The sequence below is a fragment of the Labrus bergylta genome, chromosome 1, assembly GCF_963930695.1.
Source record: "Labrus bergylta chromosome 1, fLabBer1.1, whole genome shotgun sequence".
In the NCBI taxonomy this organism is placed as follows: domain Eukaryota; kingdom Metazoa; phylum Chordata; class Actinopteri; order Labriformes; family Labridae; genus Labrus; species Labrus bergylta.
This window is the reverse complement of record NC_089195.1, coordinates 16,527,748-16,545,895: the sequence shown is the minus strand read 5'-3', so window position 1 is coordinate 16,545,895 and position 18,148 is coordinate 16,527,748. Positions and strand designations below refer to the sequence as shown.

The 18,148-nt window shown below is 40.9% G+C and overlaps 2 protein-coding genes across 2 annotated transcripts; both read left to right on the top strand.

The window, feature by feature from the left end:
* Positions 1-104: 104 nt before the first annotated feature.
* zgc:136908 lies at positions 105-12,308 on the top strand. Its single transcript, XM_020656014.3, has 18 exons — positions 105-440; positions 741-852; positions 935-1,107; positions 1,198-1,340; positions 3,850-3,980; positions 5,172-5,303; positions 5,390-5,492; positions 5,696-5,829; positions 5,937-6,072; positions 6,161-6,273; positions 7,540-7,704; positions 7,910-8,032; positions 8,127-8,339; positions 8,463-8,641; positions 8,743-8,872; positions 10,384-10,542; positions 11,559-11,710; positions 11,804-12,308. Exons 1-18 carry the CDS (start codon positions 418-420, stop codon positions 11,898-11,900), a joined length of 2,418 nt encoding a protein of 805 aa, XP_020511670.1. The 5' UTR covers positions 105-417; the 3' UTR covers positions 11,901-12,308.
* A 1,633-nt stretch (positions 12,309-13,941) lies between these two features.
* Positions 13,942-17,288, top strand: ndufb7 (NADH:ubiquinone oxidoreductase subunit B7). The gene is made up of 3 exons (XM_020656012.3): positions 13,942-14,200; positions 15,691-15,859; positions 17,120-17,288. The coding sequence occupies exons 1-3, from the start codon at positions 14,089-14,091 to the stop codon at positions 17,205-17,207; spliced, it is 369 nt and encodes a 122-aa protein (XP_020511668.1). The 5' UTR covers positions 13,942-14,088; the 3' UTR covers positions 17,208-17,288.
* Positions 17,289-18,148: the final 860 nt, after the last annotated feature.

Here is an 18,148-nt window from a genome sequence, read left to right as displayed (position 1 = left end):
TTGGAACGAGAGGGTGAAAGAAATATCAGGCTATATCTGTCCTGGGACACTCTCCAAGGTAAGTGTTTGGGATCTCTGAGTGTGTGCGACTGTGTCATAGTTTGTGTGTGTGCAAACGATGGGGTTACAAATCAGACAGGGTAGCAGAAGGGCATATTTATACCTCCACTTACAGGCTGCAGCTTCCATAAACATGGTGGTACAAGGCGACGAGGGAAAACAAAAAGATTGAGACGCTCTCTTTGGAACTTCTGGGCTTCAAGACGACCAAAACCACAGCGGGTTGATCAGGACCTGAATCGTTTGGAATTGAAAACAGCAGAAATCAGGTCATTTGTGACGGACTCCTAAATATAACAGGGAGGGGATGAAAGTGTGAAATATAGAGGATACCTGACAAAACAAAGAAGAGCAATCATGCCAAGCTCAGGAGGAGCCGAGTGAGTCAAACAGCTGCATGTTTACAGCTTAAGTGTGTGCTATGCCTACCCATGCATACTGTATGTGAACCAACTGTACGACATGTGAAACACTGAATACTGTTGTCATAAAGCTGGTTTAAATCATTTTACACATATCCATTGATGATTCAATCAGATTTTCTTAATGTCAACAGTCCCATTTAGTTGCTACGTGCAGAGCCAGAGAGTCTAAATACAGCTCAGTGTCACATGAGGAAATTAGAGCTACAAGTGCAGGGCCTGCATGTGAGAGAGTCATAATGTTTGTCTTGTTTGAAGCCCAAAGGGAGAAGATTTCTCCACTGCCATCCTGAAGCAGAAACACAGACCTAACAGACTCATTGTGGACGAATCTCTAAATGAAGACAACAGTATTGTCAGCCTGTCCCAGGTCTGTGTCTGGAGTTTGGTGGTCTGTAAAAGGTTTGAATCCAGTCATGTTGCTCTTTTCCTGAGATTTGTGTTTCCACCAGAATAAAACGGAGGAGCTTCAGCTCTTCCGAGGTGACACGGTGGTGTTGAAAGGGAGGAAGCGTCGTCAAACTGTGTGTATCGTCCTGACTGATAACACCTGTGGGGTAGAGCGGGTCCGCATGAATCGTGTGACACGCAACAACCTGCGTGTCCGGCTCGGTGATGTTATCAGGTAAATCTCAAACCTGTATACCTACTGTGAGGTTTGACAACATTACGAGAAATAATCTGAATCAATTGCCGTTGATGTCTTTTATCCCAGCATTCATGCCTGCCCTGATATCAAGTACGGGAAAAGGATCCATGTCCTCCCTATAGATGACACTATTGAAGGCCTCACAGGAAACCTCTTTGAAGTTTTCCTCAAACCCTATTTTCTTGAAGCCTACCGGCCTGTACATGAAGGTACTGCTACACATGTGCAAAAACTCACCCCCAGTGAAAAGCTCTGCTAATGAAATTACCCTGATCCTGTAAAGCCACAATAATTCCCAGCCAGTCCCTCAAGAATAAGTTCTTAGCTGGTGTCAAGCACTTATTAGAATAGAGGGCAATGCCATCACAATGAAGGATCATGTATTATAAACAGCAAACACAGATGTGGTGTTCTCCAAGGTTCTATTCTGGGACCTTTGCTGTTCCTGATCTTCATAATGTAACTAAAGTCTGCGTCTATTGCTGACGACTCCCATGAGTATCCTGTATTCTGTCCAAGCCAGATGCCTGTGTAAGCCAAGAATGGTTGTGATTGTTTGAAGAGGGGTCGTATTCTCAATTCTATAAATTATCCAGTGCCAGTGCCACATAATCGAGCAAATTTTATGAAAAATTGGCAATGAAAATGTAAGATTATGTTATATTTAGATTTATTTCAGGACTGTACTTTGCTGTACGCAAGCCACATAGTTATAACAAATTTGGCGCACAACGTACGTATTACTTCGCCTGCAGTTCACTTGGTCTTTAGTGTACAAGTCAACTTAAATTTTATCGTACACTGATATTTCTGTTTTGAATTTAGAATTAACTGCATCCTGCAGTTTGAGATCATTTTAAGCAACAAATGTTTAAAGATTAGCAGCGTTCAGTACGTCAGGGAACTCTGGATGGTGAGTGATGCAGGCTGCAGACATGTGTGTGTGCGGCTGGTATCCTCTGATCCAGAATGGTTTGAAGTACAGTATTGTTCTACCAAGTCCAACTTGTAGCTCCCAGTGTTCGTGGGCATGGGCTCAGATTACAAATCTGCATCACCAAGTAACTTTAGATCTCTCCTGTCGCCCAGTTTCCATAGAAGTTATCCCCCACTCATCATTTAGCCCTGCAGAGTCTCTATCTGGAGTTCTCCTCTGTGTACTCAGGTCCATAAAAGTATCCTCTCATATCCACAGTAAACAGCAGGTCATTGTCAATGCAAAAACTGTTAACTTTTCAGTTTTGGTTTCATTGATGTACAAAATAAATTGTATATGGTGCCTTGAAGTAGTGCTAAAACCAAAGGCTTGCAGATGGCAAAGTACAGGACAGAATAAGTTCTAAATATAGCGTACACTTATACCTACATTGTCTTTTAGGTCGTTTTTTAAAACAAAATCGTCTTAAATTACATGGTACAATGGCCCCTTCTGTAGGTATGTATATCAATCAATCAATCAATCAATCAATTTTTATTTGCATAGCGTCAACCGATAACAAGTGTTATCTCGAGACACTTTACAAAAAGCAGGTAAAATACCTTACTCTTTGTCTGTTAACATTACAAAGAAGCAGGTAAAATACCTTACTTATTGCTATATTACAAAGATCCGGCGGGGGGGGGGGGGGGGGGGGGGGGGGTAGTTCCCCCGGTAGTCTAAGCCTATGGCAGCATAACTAGGAGCTGGTCTACACCAGCACCAGCCCTAACTATAAGATTTATCAAAAAGGAAAGTTTTAAGTCTATTCTTAAAAATACAGACTGTTTCTGCCTCCCGGACCCCGGCTGGAAGGCGATTCCAGAGGAGAGGAGCCCGATAACTGAAGGCTTTACCTCCCATAGTACACTTAGAGACTGTAGTGTATAGTAAATATTGCATTTATTGAGTAACTCTCTGCAGTTACTCAATAAAGGGACCAAGCTGACCGGCTTGCTACCACAAGTACCTCATAAAAACCCCACTTCAAAAAATCTGAACAATCATTTTAAAAGCTGGAAAAGTAAGAACGTCCCTAATAAAGCTAAATGAAGATAAGATGGAGACCTTTATGTCAGCCAATAAATGAGAGGCATTCAGTTTTGCAATCACTGGACATCTGGTCTCACACATGTCATCACAAGTAACCTTTGTTTAATTAAAGATTCTGACCTCAACTTTACAGCTGTTATTTGTTACATCGCTAAAGTAGCAACAATAGACCTCTGATGAGCCAGCAAGATGCTGATAAGCTTGTTTCGCCTTTTTGTCTAATGGCATTGGCTATGAAAACACTTCATAAAGTGGCCCGCCAAAAGCAGCAATGCCTACAGTCCGAGGGTTAAAAAAAACTTTAGCCGACATGCAGTAAGAGAGTATTAAAACTCCAGATTTATGCAACCTTTCCTAAATCCCGTAACTTTCAGAATTGATTTTAAAGTTTTTCTTGTTGTTTACATGATGCCAGCTTACCACTCCCCCTTGAGCATGTGTAATGTTTCAAATTTGTGTTTTTGATGTCTTCTTTCTCTGTTGAACAGTAAAACACATGGCATCGCTTTCTGTGCATGCAAGGGGATCTTTAAAGTTCATTATCCTTTATTTATACCAGGCGTGACTGCATATTTTGCATGTACCATCTTGTTTGTGGTTCAGCATCATACAGTGTTACGTTATTTCATTGTAGGAAAGATATGTAGTTCACATTTCAACGTTCCTGAACTCTTCATCTGTGTTTTCAGGGGACATCTTCTTGGTGAGGGGGAGCATGCGGGCCGTGGAGTTCAAAGTGGTGGAGACAGACCCCAGCCCGCACTGCATCGTCGCCCCGGATACGGTCATTTACTGTGAAGGAGAGCCAATCAAGAGAGAGGTAAAACTCTATGAGCCCCTAGTCCCGGCTCTATTCTATGATTCTTGTTTAATAAAATATACTCCATTTCTTAATGCACTGTTTTGACTGATAGTGTGAAACAATGTGCTGTAGTGTTTGTAGGAAATAACTCTTTATGGACCAGTCAGGCTCAAAGTCAAGAGGTTAAGGACTTTTGTGGCACTCATTGTTTATTCAGTTGCCGGTTTGAAGCTTCAAGATTGGCAGGGTTTTTTTTTTAGCCTGAAGTGACCACATCTGACTGAGGGGAGAGAGGGGTTCACCGACAGGGTTGAATTAGTCTATAAGACCAAATTCTTCTTTGTCACCAGGATGTTAAGAATTTATTTTCTACTGTAAAAATTGCCTTTTAATTATTTATTTTTAATCAAGTTGTGTTTTCTTCTGAGATATTTGTTTGACCTGGAATAAGAGGGGAAGCAACAGGAAATGGGGCATCATAATATTTTGCAGCCAGCCTCAAGTGGACGCTCAAGGAACTTTCAACACTAAAGGTTGCAGCTTGGGTTTGTGCCTTTAATGTAGAGATAGGACAGTGGATATAGTCGGAAATCAGGGAGAGAGAGTGGGGAACAACATGCGGGAAAGGAGCCGCCCGTCTGGAGGACCAAGGCCTCCATACATGGGCCGCGAGCACCAACGACTGCACCACCAGCGCCCCTGGTTTGACTCACTTTTGGCATCAGCCTCAAGTGGCCATTTCTATGAACTGCAATGTTTCACACTTATTTGTCCAGACTTATCAGACTTGGAGATTTCCCTGAATTAAACTTTATAGTCTGTTTTTAATATATTTTCCCCAATCATTTGTTAAGTTTGTCACCACTTTTTTTTAATCAATCAGTCACTCCTAACTCATCAATATAACATTGTGTAGCAGAATAATTTTATAAATTCACTGTTTTAAAACATGGGAGTCTCTGTATGCTTGCTTAACTGTTTTTTTTTTGCTTGTATTTTGTATTGTGTGAAGTTATACAATGGCAAACTGGAGTTAGAAATTTCAGCACAATTACTTTTTCTTCATTCTTGATGCCTTAATGAAATAAATGTCTTAGTTCAGAAGACACTGGGCTAGTTTGCTTGATTTCATAACTAGCATCAGGAACCATGTCCATGTCTTAGTAAACACTCAATCAGATCTGAATCTTTCAAACGTCCCTGTGACAGGACGAGGAGGAGAATCTTAATGACATCGGCTACGATGACATCGGAGGCTGTCGGAAGCAGCTGGCCCAAATCAAAGAGATGGTGGAGCTTCCTCTCAGACACCCCGGACTTTTTAAGGCTATAGGAGTCAAGGTGTCATTCATGTACACAAACTCTGAACTTATTTAAACACTTCTAGCATTAGACGTTTCATATGTTCCTTCCTTACTCTCTGTCAGCCCCCCAGAGGTATCCTGCTGTACGGCCCTGCAGGCACTGGGAAGACTCTGGTGGCCCGGGCTGTAGCCAATGAAACTGGTGCCTTCTTCTTCCTCATCAATGGTAAGGCTGCTGTTTTTGTTCACATAGTGACACAGGGATGTGCAGAGAAAGAAATCAAGTAATCCTGCTCTTAAAAATCGAGAAAGATTTAATTCTAAGCATTGAGAGTTACTAAAACTGTATTGGAAACTATTTTTAACTGTTCTTGTTTATAGATGTGTTGGAGAAAATGTATTTAACATGCTCGTTAATATTCTCTGTAGGTCCTGAGATCATGAGTAAGCTGGCAGGAGAGTCAGAGAGCAACCTGAGGAAGGCATTTGAGGAGGCGGAGAAAAACGCTCCATCTATCATTTTTATTGATGAACTGGATGCCATCGCTCCCAAGAGAGAGAAAGTAACCAACAGAGAGCAAGAACAAAATGTCTGCTTCTGCTGTATAAGGTCAATTTAAGTGTGTGTGTGTGTGTGTGTGTGTGTGTGTGTGTGTGTGTGTGTGTGTAGACCCATGGTGAAGTGGAAAGACGTATAGTCTCACAGCTCCTGACCCTGATGGATGGCCTGAAGCAAAGAGCTCATGTGGTTGTCATGGCAGCCACGAACCGACCAAACAGCATAGACTCTGCTCTGAGACGTTTCGGTCAGGACAGCTACACACGCAGCACATACCATATTGATATTAGAATAAGATGCAAACACCATTCTGATAGGCTGATGTCTCTCTGCAGGCAGGTTTGATCGGGAGATTGATATCGGAATCCCGGATTCGACGGGCAGACTGGAGATCCTGCAGATTCACACCAAAAACATGAAGCTGGGTGACGACGTGGACCTAGAGATGGTAAGGAAGCAGCAGCGTGGACCAAACATACACTTAAGTCCATTTTCCAAACCTAAAATGCACAATCTTACCATTTTATACCTTGTAAATATAAAGAACTTTTTCCTTTTCTGTCTTTTATGAGTGATTTGAACATCTGTTGGTTTAAGACTGTAGAGGAGTCATCCCCATTTCCTGCCCTTTAAACGAAAAACAAATGATCCTTAACTGAAGCTTCTTTGGTCTGATGGGGCCATGATTGGCTGTCATGCCTCAGTGTACAACGCACAAATGACGATGTGTGAATTGGCTAAAATCTGGCCCGACTTCACAATTAGGCGTACGACTCAAAAATTGGGTCAAAAACAACCGGAAGTCAGCTTTAGATTAAAATCAGAATTTCTAAAGGACTAATATGTAACTCTGACACCTACCGTTTAAAATGGGTATTGCACTCAAAATACAAAACATTGGAGAGAACTGTCTCCCCCGCCCCCTCTTCCTTCGAGTCAATATGAACGCAGGTTGCCATGTTCAGGACACTGAAGCTTCAGTGTTTAGCCAGCTCTGAATCTGCTTAGAATCTTTCTGCGTTCTAACCTCTCTCCATTTTTCAAAAGCAACTCTAATAATTATCCTAGCTTGACTGCGTTTCTGCTTGTGGAGCTTGTTAGAAAAATGCAGAGACTCCTCAGGTCGGATAGAATCAGTTATATCTCAACCAGCTTGCTCGCTAACCCTAACCCTTCCATCGCTGCAACACCCGTTGGTTTGCCGTTTACCTGGCAAACCGACGGGCGTCCAAAAAGGCTGTGTAGAGACGGCCAGGTGGCAGCAACAACAGGCTTTAAAAACAACTTCATAGAAAATCTTGTCACTGGTGGTATGGTTTGCTGTCATAGCTCAGACAGAAGTTCTCAGCAGTCATTTCCGTCTGATTCATGACCAGATCAAAACTCCTCACAGGAGCTTAAAAAGAAGTTTGTAAATGTTGCTGGTATATTAACTTGGTACAGCTATCTTTACTGGGGTAAAGTGATCTTTTTCCAGTAAACACAGTAACTTTGCAGCAAATCAGACAAAACTGTTGTTCACAAGTTAAGTTTTGAAGATCTGCTTAATGAATATGCACCTTCAAGTGAAAAGATTATTCAGCATAAGCTTTAAACCAATCCAAACAATATGGCCACAAACTAAAACATTCAGCCACCTCCAGACGGCATCTGTCCCAATCTTTTATATGAACATGGGCTGTTTGATACATTAACATTGTTTAACCCTTCTCAGATTGCCAAAGAGACACACGGTCATGTGGGCGCAGACATGGCTGCTCTGTGCTCAGAAGCTGCTCTGCAGGCCATCCGCAAGAAGATGACACTCATAGACCTGGAGGACGAGTCCATCGATGCTGACCTACTCAACTCGCTGGCCGTCACCATGGATGACTTCCAAGTGCGAACACACACACACGCACGCACGCACGCACGCACGCACGCACGCACGCACGCACGCACGCACGCACGCACACACACACACACACACACACACACACAGTAAAGGCTCACTTGCCTGTGAGAGCGTATTAGTTAGATTAAATATAGTAGTGAACATTTTTTGATGAATGAATAACTGAAGACGCCAACTTGTCCTCCCTCAGTGGGCACTGAGCCAGAGCAACCCCTCAGCTCTGAGAGAGACGGTCGCAGAGGTTCCTCAGGTGAGCTGGGAGGACGTCGGAGGGCTGGACGAGGTCAAGAGAGAACTGCAAGAGCTGGTCCAGGTTTGAAACACTCAAACTAACATCACCAAACTCTGCATGTACCTTCAAACGCACATCTCATCAATAATCCATCTATCCCTGTCCCACTCTCCAGTACCCTGTTGAGTATCCAGATAAATTCCTGAAGTTCGGCATGACTCCGTCTCGTGGAGTGCTGTTTTACGGCCCTCCAGGCTGCGGGAAAACTCTTCTGGCCAAGGCCATCGCCAATGAGTGCCAAGCCAACTTTATATCCATCAAAGGACCAGAGATGCTCACCATGTGGTTTGGAGAATCAGAGGCCAACGTCAGAGACGTGTTTGATAAAGTGAGGGCAAAAATAAAAATAAATAATCTTTGGGGTTTTAAGTCAAAGCTGTGAGCAGTGGAGTGTGTTTTGGTCAAACTTTATACCCTTTGTTTAAAACCTTAACCTCCTTCTCTCCCCCAGGCCAGACAGGCAGCCCCCTGTATCCTGTTTTTCGACGAGCTGGACTCCATCGCCAAATCCAGAGGAGGTGGAGCTGGGGATGCAGGTGGAGCAGCTGACAGAGTCATAAACCAGATCCTCACAGAGATGGACGGCATGTCCGACAAGAAGAACGTTTTCATTATTGGCGCCACAAACAGGTGCGCATGCTGGCATTTTTTTTTCCTGCGATGGTCTGAGAGAACACACTTTGAATCAAACAGACATCCTGACTTGTCTCTCTGTTCATCCCTGACACCAGACCAGACATCATAGATGCTGCCATCCTGCGGCCGGGCCGTTTGGACCAGCTCATCTACATCCCGCTCCCAGACAAACCATCACGCATAGCCATTCTCAACGCCAACCTACGCAAGTCTCCTGTGGCACGAGTCAGTGATACACACACGTAGCGCTCGATGTACAGTGTCTGTATCATGTACTGCACTGCAGAGAAAGAGCAGGAACTCATAAGTCAATCACTTTGTTTATTCTGCATCAGAACTACATCATTTGAGGAATTTTCCTTATTGAGTTATTTTGCATAAACCTATTAAAGGAATACTTTTTTTCAGTTGGCCAAATAACGACACAAACATCTGAGTGCTTTAAGACCTGACAGCACATCATATTTTAATAGATTAATTTAAATTTCACTTTCAATTCTTGATATATTTAGCAGAAATGTACTGAAGCCAGGAGTCATGGACATGGATCCATTCATCTTGACTCATCTTATCTCATTTATCTCATTTCCCAGCACAATTTTAAAAGCTCAAACGCTGTGGCTCAGTGGTAGAGAAGGTCGTCTCTCAACAGGAAGGTTGGGGGTTAATTTCCCATCTCCTGCAGGCAAATGTCAATGTGTCTTAGGGCAAGACACTTAGCCCCATTTTGCTCCCACTGCTACATCAGTGGTGTATGACTGATACTGAATAGGTAGGTGTGACCTGTGGTGTAAAAAGTGCTTTGAGTAGTCATAAGAATAGAAAAGCGCTATACGAGCTCATGTCCATTTACAAAACAAACATAGAAACAGGCTTAACTTACCTCAGTGGTGAGGGCCATGGCAGCATGGCATGTCATCACAGTGACCAGCCTATTGTTCTGTTTTCTATATCCCCAGAAAATATTTCCATTATCACAAGAAGTCAAGCAAGGTAACATTTTACGGTTTATTAAGATGGACAGAGACCCTGCTGCACAGGCAGAGTAGAGAAGGAAAGACAAAAGACAATGTAACAAAAACTAACATCACAGTCTTGAAACTTTCCATAACAGTGAGCGTCTGCCTCAAACAGACACAAGAATCTGTTGTGGACTCTTAACTGAGGAATCAGTGACGATTTATCTGGAAGTTCGTGTGCTTTGGTTAGCAGAAAGGGTGTGATGTCAATTCTGCGGTCCCACCAGCCAGCTCCCTTCTGCACATGTCTCGGCTCCAAAGTATGTCAATATGTCTGTCGCAGGGATATTTTGGCTTCATTTCATACGATGGAAGGAGACGGAGAGATGCTGTTCAATGTTGGATAATAAGATGGATTAATCAGTTACAACGGGAAAACCAGCTTTGTTAGCCAGAGAAAACGAGAAAAATAAGTCTAGCGCTGGTATCTCGAGATTACCAGATAAATACATCAAGATCTCTAGTAAGCAATCAGAAATGACTCCTCATCACAGGAAAATGGATTAAATAAAGTGTATGGATGCATGTCCACGTAGGACTGATATGTCAAGTGGAGTAAAAACAGGATTTTAGTCTTCAAATAACTTTAAGTAAACTGCTTTGAATTCATATTTGGTTACCAGAGTAACCCCAGCTCTCTCAGAATGACTATGCTATGAAGGGAATCTATATATTAAAAAGTTGTACTACCTACTTGTGTTTTGCTCCTTCCTGTAGGATGTGGACCTGGATTACCTGTCTGGCATCACAGACGGTTTCTCTGGAGCAGACCTGACAGAGATCTGCCAGCGGGCCTGTAAGCTGGCCATCCGTGAGGCCATTGAGGCCGAGATCAAGGCTGAGCGTCAGAGGCAAAACAGAGCGGGCGTCCCCATGGTCAGACTGCTAACGCTGTGCTGCATTTGTACTCATTAACACCTTTATATTAGGGGAGTTTTTAAAAGTTTTCACATTTAAAAGGAAACAGTATCTTTTATTTTAATGATCCACCCTATAAAAAATACTTTATACTTATACTTTATATATATTCATATAGGTGCATAAGAGAAGATGAATCTATCAAAAATTTCAAGCAAAACCCTGCACACAGAAAAGATTAACCACATTGATTAGCAAGAACCGAAAATGTTGCGAATGGATTTTTAATAATTTTGACAGTGTCGAGTAAACCTGCCATTTTTGGTAATTAAAAACAATATTAGGCGCCTAGGACTTTTACATTTTTTTTCCATGGCATCACAACAGTTATCAATTTTACTAGTATCATATCAAAGTTTAAAATTCCAGTGACTAATTTAAATGACTTTTTGTGTCACATCCTTAAAAACTCTATTGCATTTTAAATTACACAATAACAATAACTAAACTATGTCATATAATGCATCTTTTAGCCATTTGAGCTTAAAAAGGTTTATTTTCTAAACATATTCAAGAGTTAAGAATCATGTTCATCTATTCAGCAACTTTTCCTTTAACTATGACAGTTATGACTGAGAGAGAAACCAATCCAAACAAAAACTGTAGATTTATTTCAGGACCAATAAGGGCCCCTTCCCCTTCCTAACCTGATTCTACTCTTCTCTTAACAAAAACACACCTGTGCTCCACTCCTCAAACAGTACCGGGCTGCGTGTGCTCGGTAAAGACAGAGGCAGTGGGAGATAAAGAAGTTCCCTAAAGGGCGGCTGTGTGTTTTGTAACTTTCAGCCTTTGGACTGGGAACACACACACACACACACACACACACACGCACACACACACACACGCACACACGCACACACGCACACACACACACACACACACACACACACACACACACACACACACACACACACACACACAATCAGTGTACTGTGTCCTTATTAAGAAGGTTTTTGATTGAATGTCTACAGGATGAGGACTTTGATCCGGTCCCAGAGCTCAGGAAGGACCACTTTGAAGAGGCGATGCGATTTGCTCGTCGCTCAGTCAGCGACAACGACATCCGAAAATATGAAATGTTCGCTCAGACTCTGCAGCAGAGCCGGGGCTTTGGAAACTTCAGGTACACACATACATGTTCAACACACATGCCACTACAGAGAAAACAGTTTTCCTGAGGACACATTCGAGGCTCATTCCTTTTCTCCTCACCTAGGTTTCCTTCTGCTACTGGTACCCGTGCTGGAGGTCAGGGGTCTGGCCCTGAGTCAGGCCTGTTCAGAGAAGAGGGCGAAGATGATCTCTATCAGTGACAAAAACTCATTAAAACTTCAGCTGCACAATGTTTTCATTGTTGAACTGCTGCACTTCACTTCCTTGAAGGGATGAAACCTGAAGAATAAAGAAGGGGTGAAGGGGGAGAAACAAAAGAGAAGCCTGGTGACAAAGTGTTGTTTTTTTTTAAAGAGACTTAAAACATGTTTCGTAACATTAAACAAATAAGAAATAAGTGTTAGAATATTAATATATTTTGGTAGGATTTTAATTGTTTTAATAAAAATAAATTGCACTTTTTGGCATTGAGATTAGAAATATAAAATAACACGGATGCTTTGAGTTTACGCTGTAAAACGTGATATGTTTGCACTATGGAGATGATGTGAGTTGTGTGTAAGTTTAAAATGTGATAAATAAATGTATTTGTATGCCTCTAGAATCAATCGGACGCGGTTTATTTTGTAATACCGACTCAGTTTTCTTGTCAGAGTACAAATGAAAATCTTTGCTGTACAGGTGGCCTATTTCCACAAATACACAATGGCAATGCATCTTGGTTGCACAACATGAAAGTGTTGATAAAAGCATTTCTGCCACAAAAAGCTTCTCTATTAATCTGCATGAAATGTCTGTACAAATTACAAAAGAATATATCTACCACACCTTGTGTTATCTGCTAATGAACAAGGTTATATGCAATATACCAAAATACAATGAAACTAAGTCCAGCTTTAATGTTGTAAAAGAATAAAAACATTACATTTAAGATATTTGAATCTGTGACGGTGACTGGGAGGTGCGAAACAAAAAAATGTTTTACAAAGAGTGAAACACTTTAACCAAGGACAAAACAATTTAACATTTATAGAAAAAAAATGTACAAGATGCAAAACACTTTTATGAACGCTGAGGCACACATACAGTATACGAGTGGCAGAACACTTTTGCCAGTCATTAAATCAAATTTGCAAATGACAGAATCTTGCCGGAAAAGGAATGTACCCAATGATGAAAGGGAGCTGGAAGTGATTCAGTGAGGGGTCGATTACTTTGTTTGAGAGGAAAGACTTTGTGAAATGTGTTTTACAGACTTTATGATGTTTTGCCTGTTTTGTGGAACCCACCTGAGCCACATAAGGCAGTTTAGCTTTTCATGTGGATGATCAGTTCAGGCATTTGGTACATACATAATGTGTTTGCTGTCTGTAGCTGTGGATGCGTGTATGTGTGCACAGGGGAAGCTTTCTAATTTGGTTGTACGATTGTATAATGACAATAAAGGCTTTCTATTTCTATTTCTATTTCTATTTCTATTCCCTTTCCAGCAAGACTGCGGTTTGTAAAACAAAATTCTAAAATGTAAATTTGTTTTGTCCTTGCTTAAAGTGTTTTCGTTTTTTTGTAATTTTGTTTTGCACTTCCTAACCACCATAAACGATAAATGTTTCCGAAAATAACCAAGAATCCTTTTGATATCTGTTTGAAAAAAAAAAAAAAAGAGATAGAGGATGAATTAAAGGTGCAATTTTGGTAGAGAAATGTAATAGAAAAAAAAACTCTCCCGGTAGCTTTTTAGCTCCAAACAGTGTTCCAGGGTCCTATTTTTTCCTTTGAATGAAGTTTGTGTATTCATTTCAGAATATATAGTCGGCTATAGAGTTGTTTAACTTCTTAACTTTTAAATTTCTCTACCATAACTTCATAGTGCACCTTTAACTTCAAACCATAGGTTCAAACCACAGACCGTAAATATTGGTTCAAACATAATTTCGATCAACTTCGACTTCATTTTTGAAGTTGTGTTTTAATTATATTCTCGACATTTCGACTTTTTATTGACATTTTTACTTTTCTCGAAGTAAAAAATGAAAATAGAAATCTTCCTCCTCTCCGTAAGTTAAATTATTTGCGGCTTGGCAAAAAAAAAAAAAAACTAATTTAACGAGTAAAAACATCGATTGTTTTGTCATCACTTTGGTAGTTAAAACAATATTATTAAACAACCAATTATCAGTCAGCGGAACTTTTAATATGTGTACAGGGGGGAAAGTGTTTCCTGAGGGACTGCTTGGCTGTTTATTTCCGGTGACAAGCGGAAGTAGAAACAGGGGGCTTGTGGAGGTGACCGAATGGTGGACGGTTGCATTTTGGAGATATTACAGAATTAGCCTGCACATAGTAACACAGTAACTTAGCTTTAGGTGTATACACATCGTCGGTGCCATGGGAGCTCACCTGGGCAGACGGTACATCACCGAGAGGGACACCGAGCCGGACCCCTCCAGAAAGTTCGAGTTCGACCCCGAGTTTGGTTTCGGAGAGAGGAAAGAGAGAGGTTTGTCTGCTTTCACCAAAGAAACCTTTAATGAATGATCTATTGTCTTGGATTATAATGTTTTACTTATTAGATAAGATGGTGTAATGTCAGCGCAGTGACGCTGTCTAGTTTTTATTCATTTATTCATTTTGTTATCGACCAACCTGTTCTCTGTATTTACGACACTGTGTCTTAATCACCTTACATCGATACTCTCTTTACAAAACATCAGGCATATTTATATATCACATTTCAACAAGACATCAAAAAGCTTCATGACAGAGAAAAACATTAAAATCATTAAAACAAACAAAGTCACCATCACACAGAAGAAATCTTCCACCCTCAGGAAATGTCAAATCTTTTACAACCATTTATTACCATGTTTCTACCCACACATCTACCACAGACCAAACTATTTTTGAAATAAAAGCAAAACTCAATTGAGAAGTAAAAATATAAAAGAGTTATATGATAAGCGTAAAAAGTTACAGTGATTACGTTCAAATCTCTGAACAGTTAGTTTGTCATTCACAACAGATCAGAATTTCTCAGTCATTCAGGTGAATTGCAAATGTTTTTGTTCATGTGTGTGCTGAAGATTAAAAACAATTGATGACACATTTGCACACTAAGCACTCGTAGTTACTGTGATCAACACAACTTGATTCTCAGTGAAACTGTCCATCTATGCAGAGACATGCACTGCAAAAAAAAAGACCACCTTGTGAACCCCGTTGACATGTTTGCTCGAGAGCAAATGTTTACTTTTTAATTTAAATCTGGTGTAAGGTAAATTAGGATTTGACAGGGAAAAAGGTGAATATATATAAATATAAGTGAAATATAAAATATAGTGAATTACAATCTAGCGGCTTAAATATGAAGGGCTCCACAATACGATATGTACAACTATACAGAGGCCAGGATACGATACATATCGTGATACATTGATTTTAAATAAAGACCGTGTCCTACACAGAATACATTACAACAGCTGTTCTTTATTGTTGAGAATAATAAGAGGTGTGTAAAGAATCCTACAACTTAAAACACTTCAATTCAGGTCCTCAGAGATCCTAGAAATACATTAAAATATTTTAATCCCAGAGTGATGGCTGTCACTGCACAGCTTTGCAGCCATATTGATTCTGTAACATCTGCATCCATACATCTATTGGTGAGGAGCACATGACGACATGTGTTGCCATAACGATGTTTGAGCACAGCCCTGACGTGAAGTGAGATAATGTGGCACATAATCCGAACGTAAGCACTGCAGATGATAATGAACATGATATAAACCCAGTACTGTAATGTTGTACACTACATTATGTAGAAAGCATTCATATGAATTTATAGAGGAGAAAGTCTATCTGTGTCCTGAAAAGATTACACACCTCACATGAAGATTCCCACAGCCGTCCAAATTGTGACTTCAGTTCCTTCCTGGTTCACTCAACAATTATACTGAAACTTGTTGTTTTTTGTTGTTGTTGTTTTGCCAGAGATGGTAGCAACTCAGGAGCAGATGAACTTGGCCCAGCTTCCTCTGAAGCAGAGGGACTACTGTGCCCAGTACCTCCTGAAACTCATGAAGTGCAAGAGGGACAACTGGCCCAACTTTCTGGCCTGCAAGCACGAGAGACACGACTGGGACTACTGTGAACACCAGGAGTAAGTGTTACAGTGAACAGATTTACGAGGTTGGGTTCAGTCAGACTTTTTCTGGTGTGGTTACCCGAGGCACTAGACAGCAGTGCTTTCAGCACATACACTTATATTGAGGCCTTTGTAGAAGAAACTGGGAATCGAAGACTATATGATCAAAACAAATAAAACAAGGGACGCAAGTTTGCCCTAGTGGTTCAGTAGCTCATTGCATGTAAAGAGGCAATCGCTCGGATTTGCCTCCCGCTCCAGTCATTAACCTCATGTCAGCCCTCCGCCCTATCATCCCTGTTTCTGACTCTATCCACTTTCCTGTTCTCAATAAAGGCATGAAAAGCCAAAGAAAAAAAAATCAGAAACAACTTGGGACTTAGTGACATCTGCACCAGACAGTTGCCTTTACAAGCTTCATAACAGCTGAGGAAGTGAGGTCGTGTTGAAGCTCCTGTGGGGGAGATTTCAGCTGGTTATGAAACAGACTGAAATTAAACTAATGTCTCTATATGACACTCAAAGCAACAAGACCATCAGTAAGATAATTGAGATTATTTCCTTACAGTAACTTTAATGCTTATTGCTGCTGCTGAGGGTATGATGTCAGATGATGCGAGTAGCAGCTCGCTGACCTCAATACTTTGGCGGAGAAGTACACGAGAGGAACAGTGAAGAGATAAGAGGTGGTGCCAGAATTGACACAAAATGAAACTTCCTCACAGAGGCACCTCAACCATTTAGAAACCAGGGACATCTCTCACTGTATCACTTCGAGTGCAGGAATGCAAAGGGAGACTGTTCACTAATTATTCCATCCCCAACTGTGATCTTTGACTGTTAAATTTAAAAAAATAAATTGTAATTGGTTAAAAATATACTTAGGCACAGGGCTGACTACAAGCCAAACAGCTGACTACTAAATCACAGTCGACTACTTTATTATGTTGTTGATACTGATTTCAGAAACCTCTCTTCTCTGAATCAGCCGTTGGGTGAACTAGCTTGTCAGGATTAAATTGATGCGATACAACAGATACACATCAGCTACTGTCATCGGTGCAAGCCACAGTATTTTCAAATGTGCTGATGTTTGTCAACATGTTTAATATCAGCTGATTCTGTTCGGTGCATCCTAACTTTATCTACCTTAAGTCTATATATGGGGATCACTGATCCCTATGAACTTGTAACTCCCTCAAGTAATTGAAGGAAGTGTTGTCACATACAATCACTACATTATTTAATTTGTACCTTGTGTTTTTCCGTCTCCAGCTATGTGATGCGCATGAAGGAGTACGAAAGAGAAAGGAGGCTCCAGCTGAGGAAGAAGAAAATCGAGGCTCAGGCTGAAGCTGCATGATCAGTACATCCTCTGATTCGTCACCTTCTCTGTATATATGTGCTGCCGTTCACAATAAACAATATTGTTTAAGCTCTACAACCTTCAGCCTTCTTTAGATCAAACACTCTGGATGACATCGCTGAAGATTTCAGTGTATTCTTTGATCAGTCAGAGTGAGAGCCATTTACAAAACTCTTTATATCTCTGTTAAAGCAAGTTCAACATACTGATATATTTTGGTTTCACTGACATCAGAGATTAAACTAAACCCTGACAAGTCTGCTGTCAGCAAATCATCATATTTTAACAAATCCTGAGTAAACTATGCAATAAAATGATCACATCAAACACAAAGTGCAGACTCACATCAACACAGCTCGAGACACATTCAGGAAGAACTGGCAGGGAAACAACTCGCTGATTGTGTAAATTAGAGTTTATAGTACCACTTTATCATCAGTGCAAAATAGAGGTGAATATAAAAACTCGGTTTCTTCCATGTAATGAATTATTTTCTCATCTGGTGTGTCTGATAGTTCAACATAAAGCCTCGGCTTCAGCCCTGACTGTTCGCTGGATGGTAATGAGCTTTAAAAATTGAATATGAGAATATATTTAAAAGCAGTAAGTATGTTTTCTTTACACCTTTACTCAAACTAGAAGACGTCACTGCTTTTAGTCACTGTTGGATATTGTCTTTAACTATCAAATCATTTTGGTATGAAAAACTAAGCTCTGTCTCGCTCCTGCTCTGTCATGATCAGTCCGCAAAGCTCCAGGATGAAGAGATCTGATTGGTCAGTAGGGGTAGTTTCATACAGGTTGATCTCTTATCCCAAACTTAACCTGCAGGTTAGGGTCTCAGCACAAGTTACCGTGGTGATAAACCCTTGGTAAGAAGTCGACCACCTTCACTTCACCTTGATAACTGCAAATCCTGCTTCATAGTTAACCCCTCC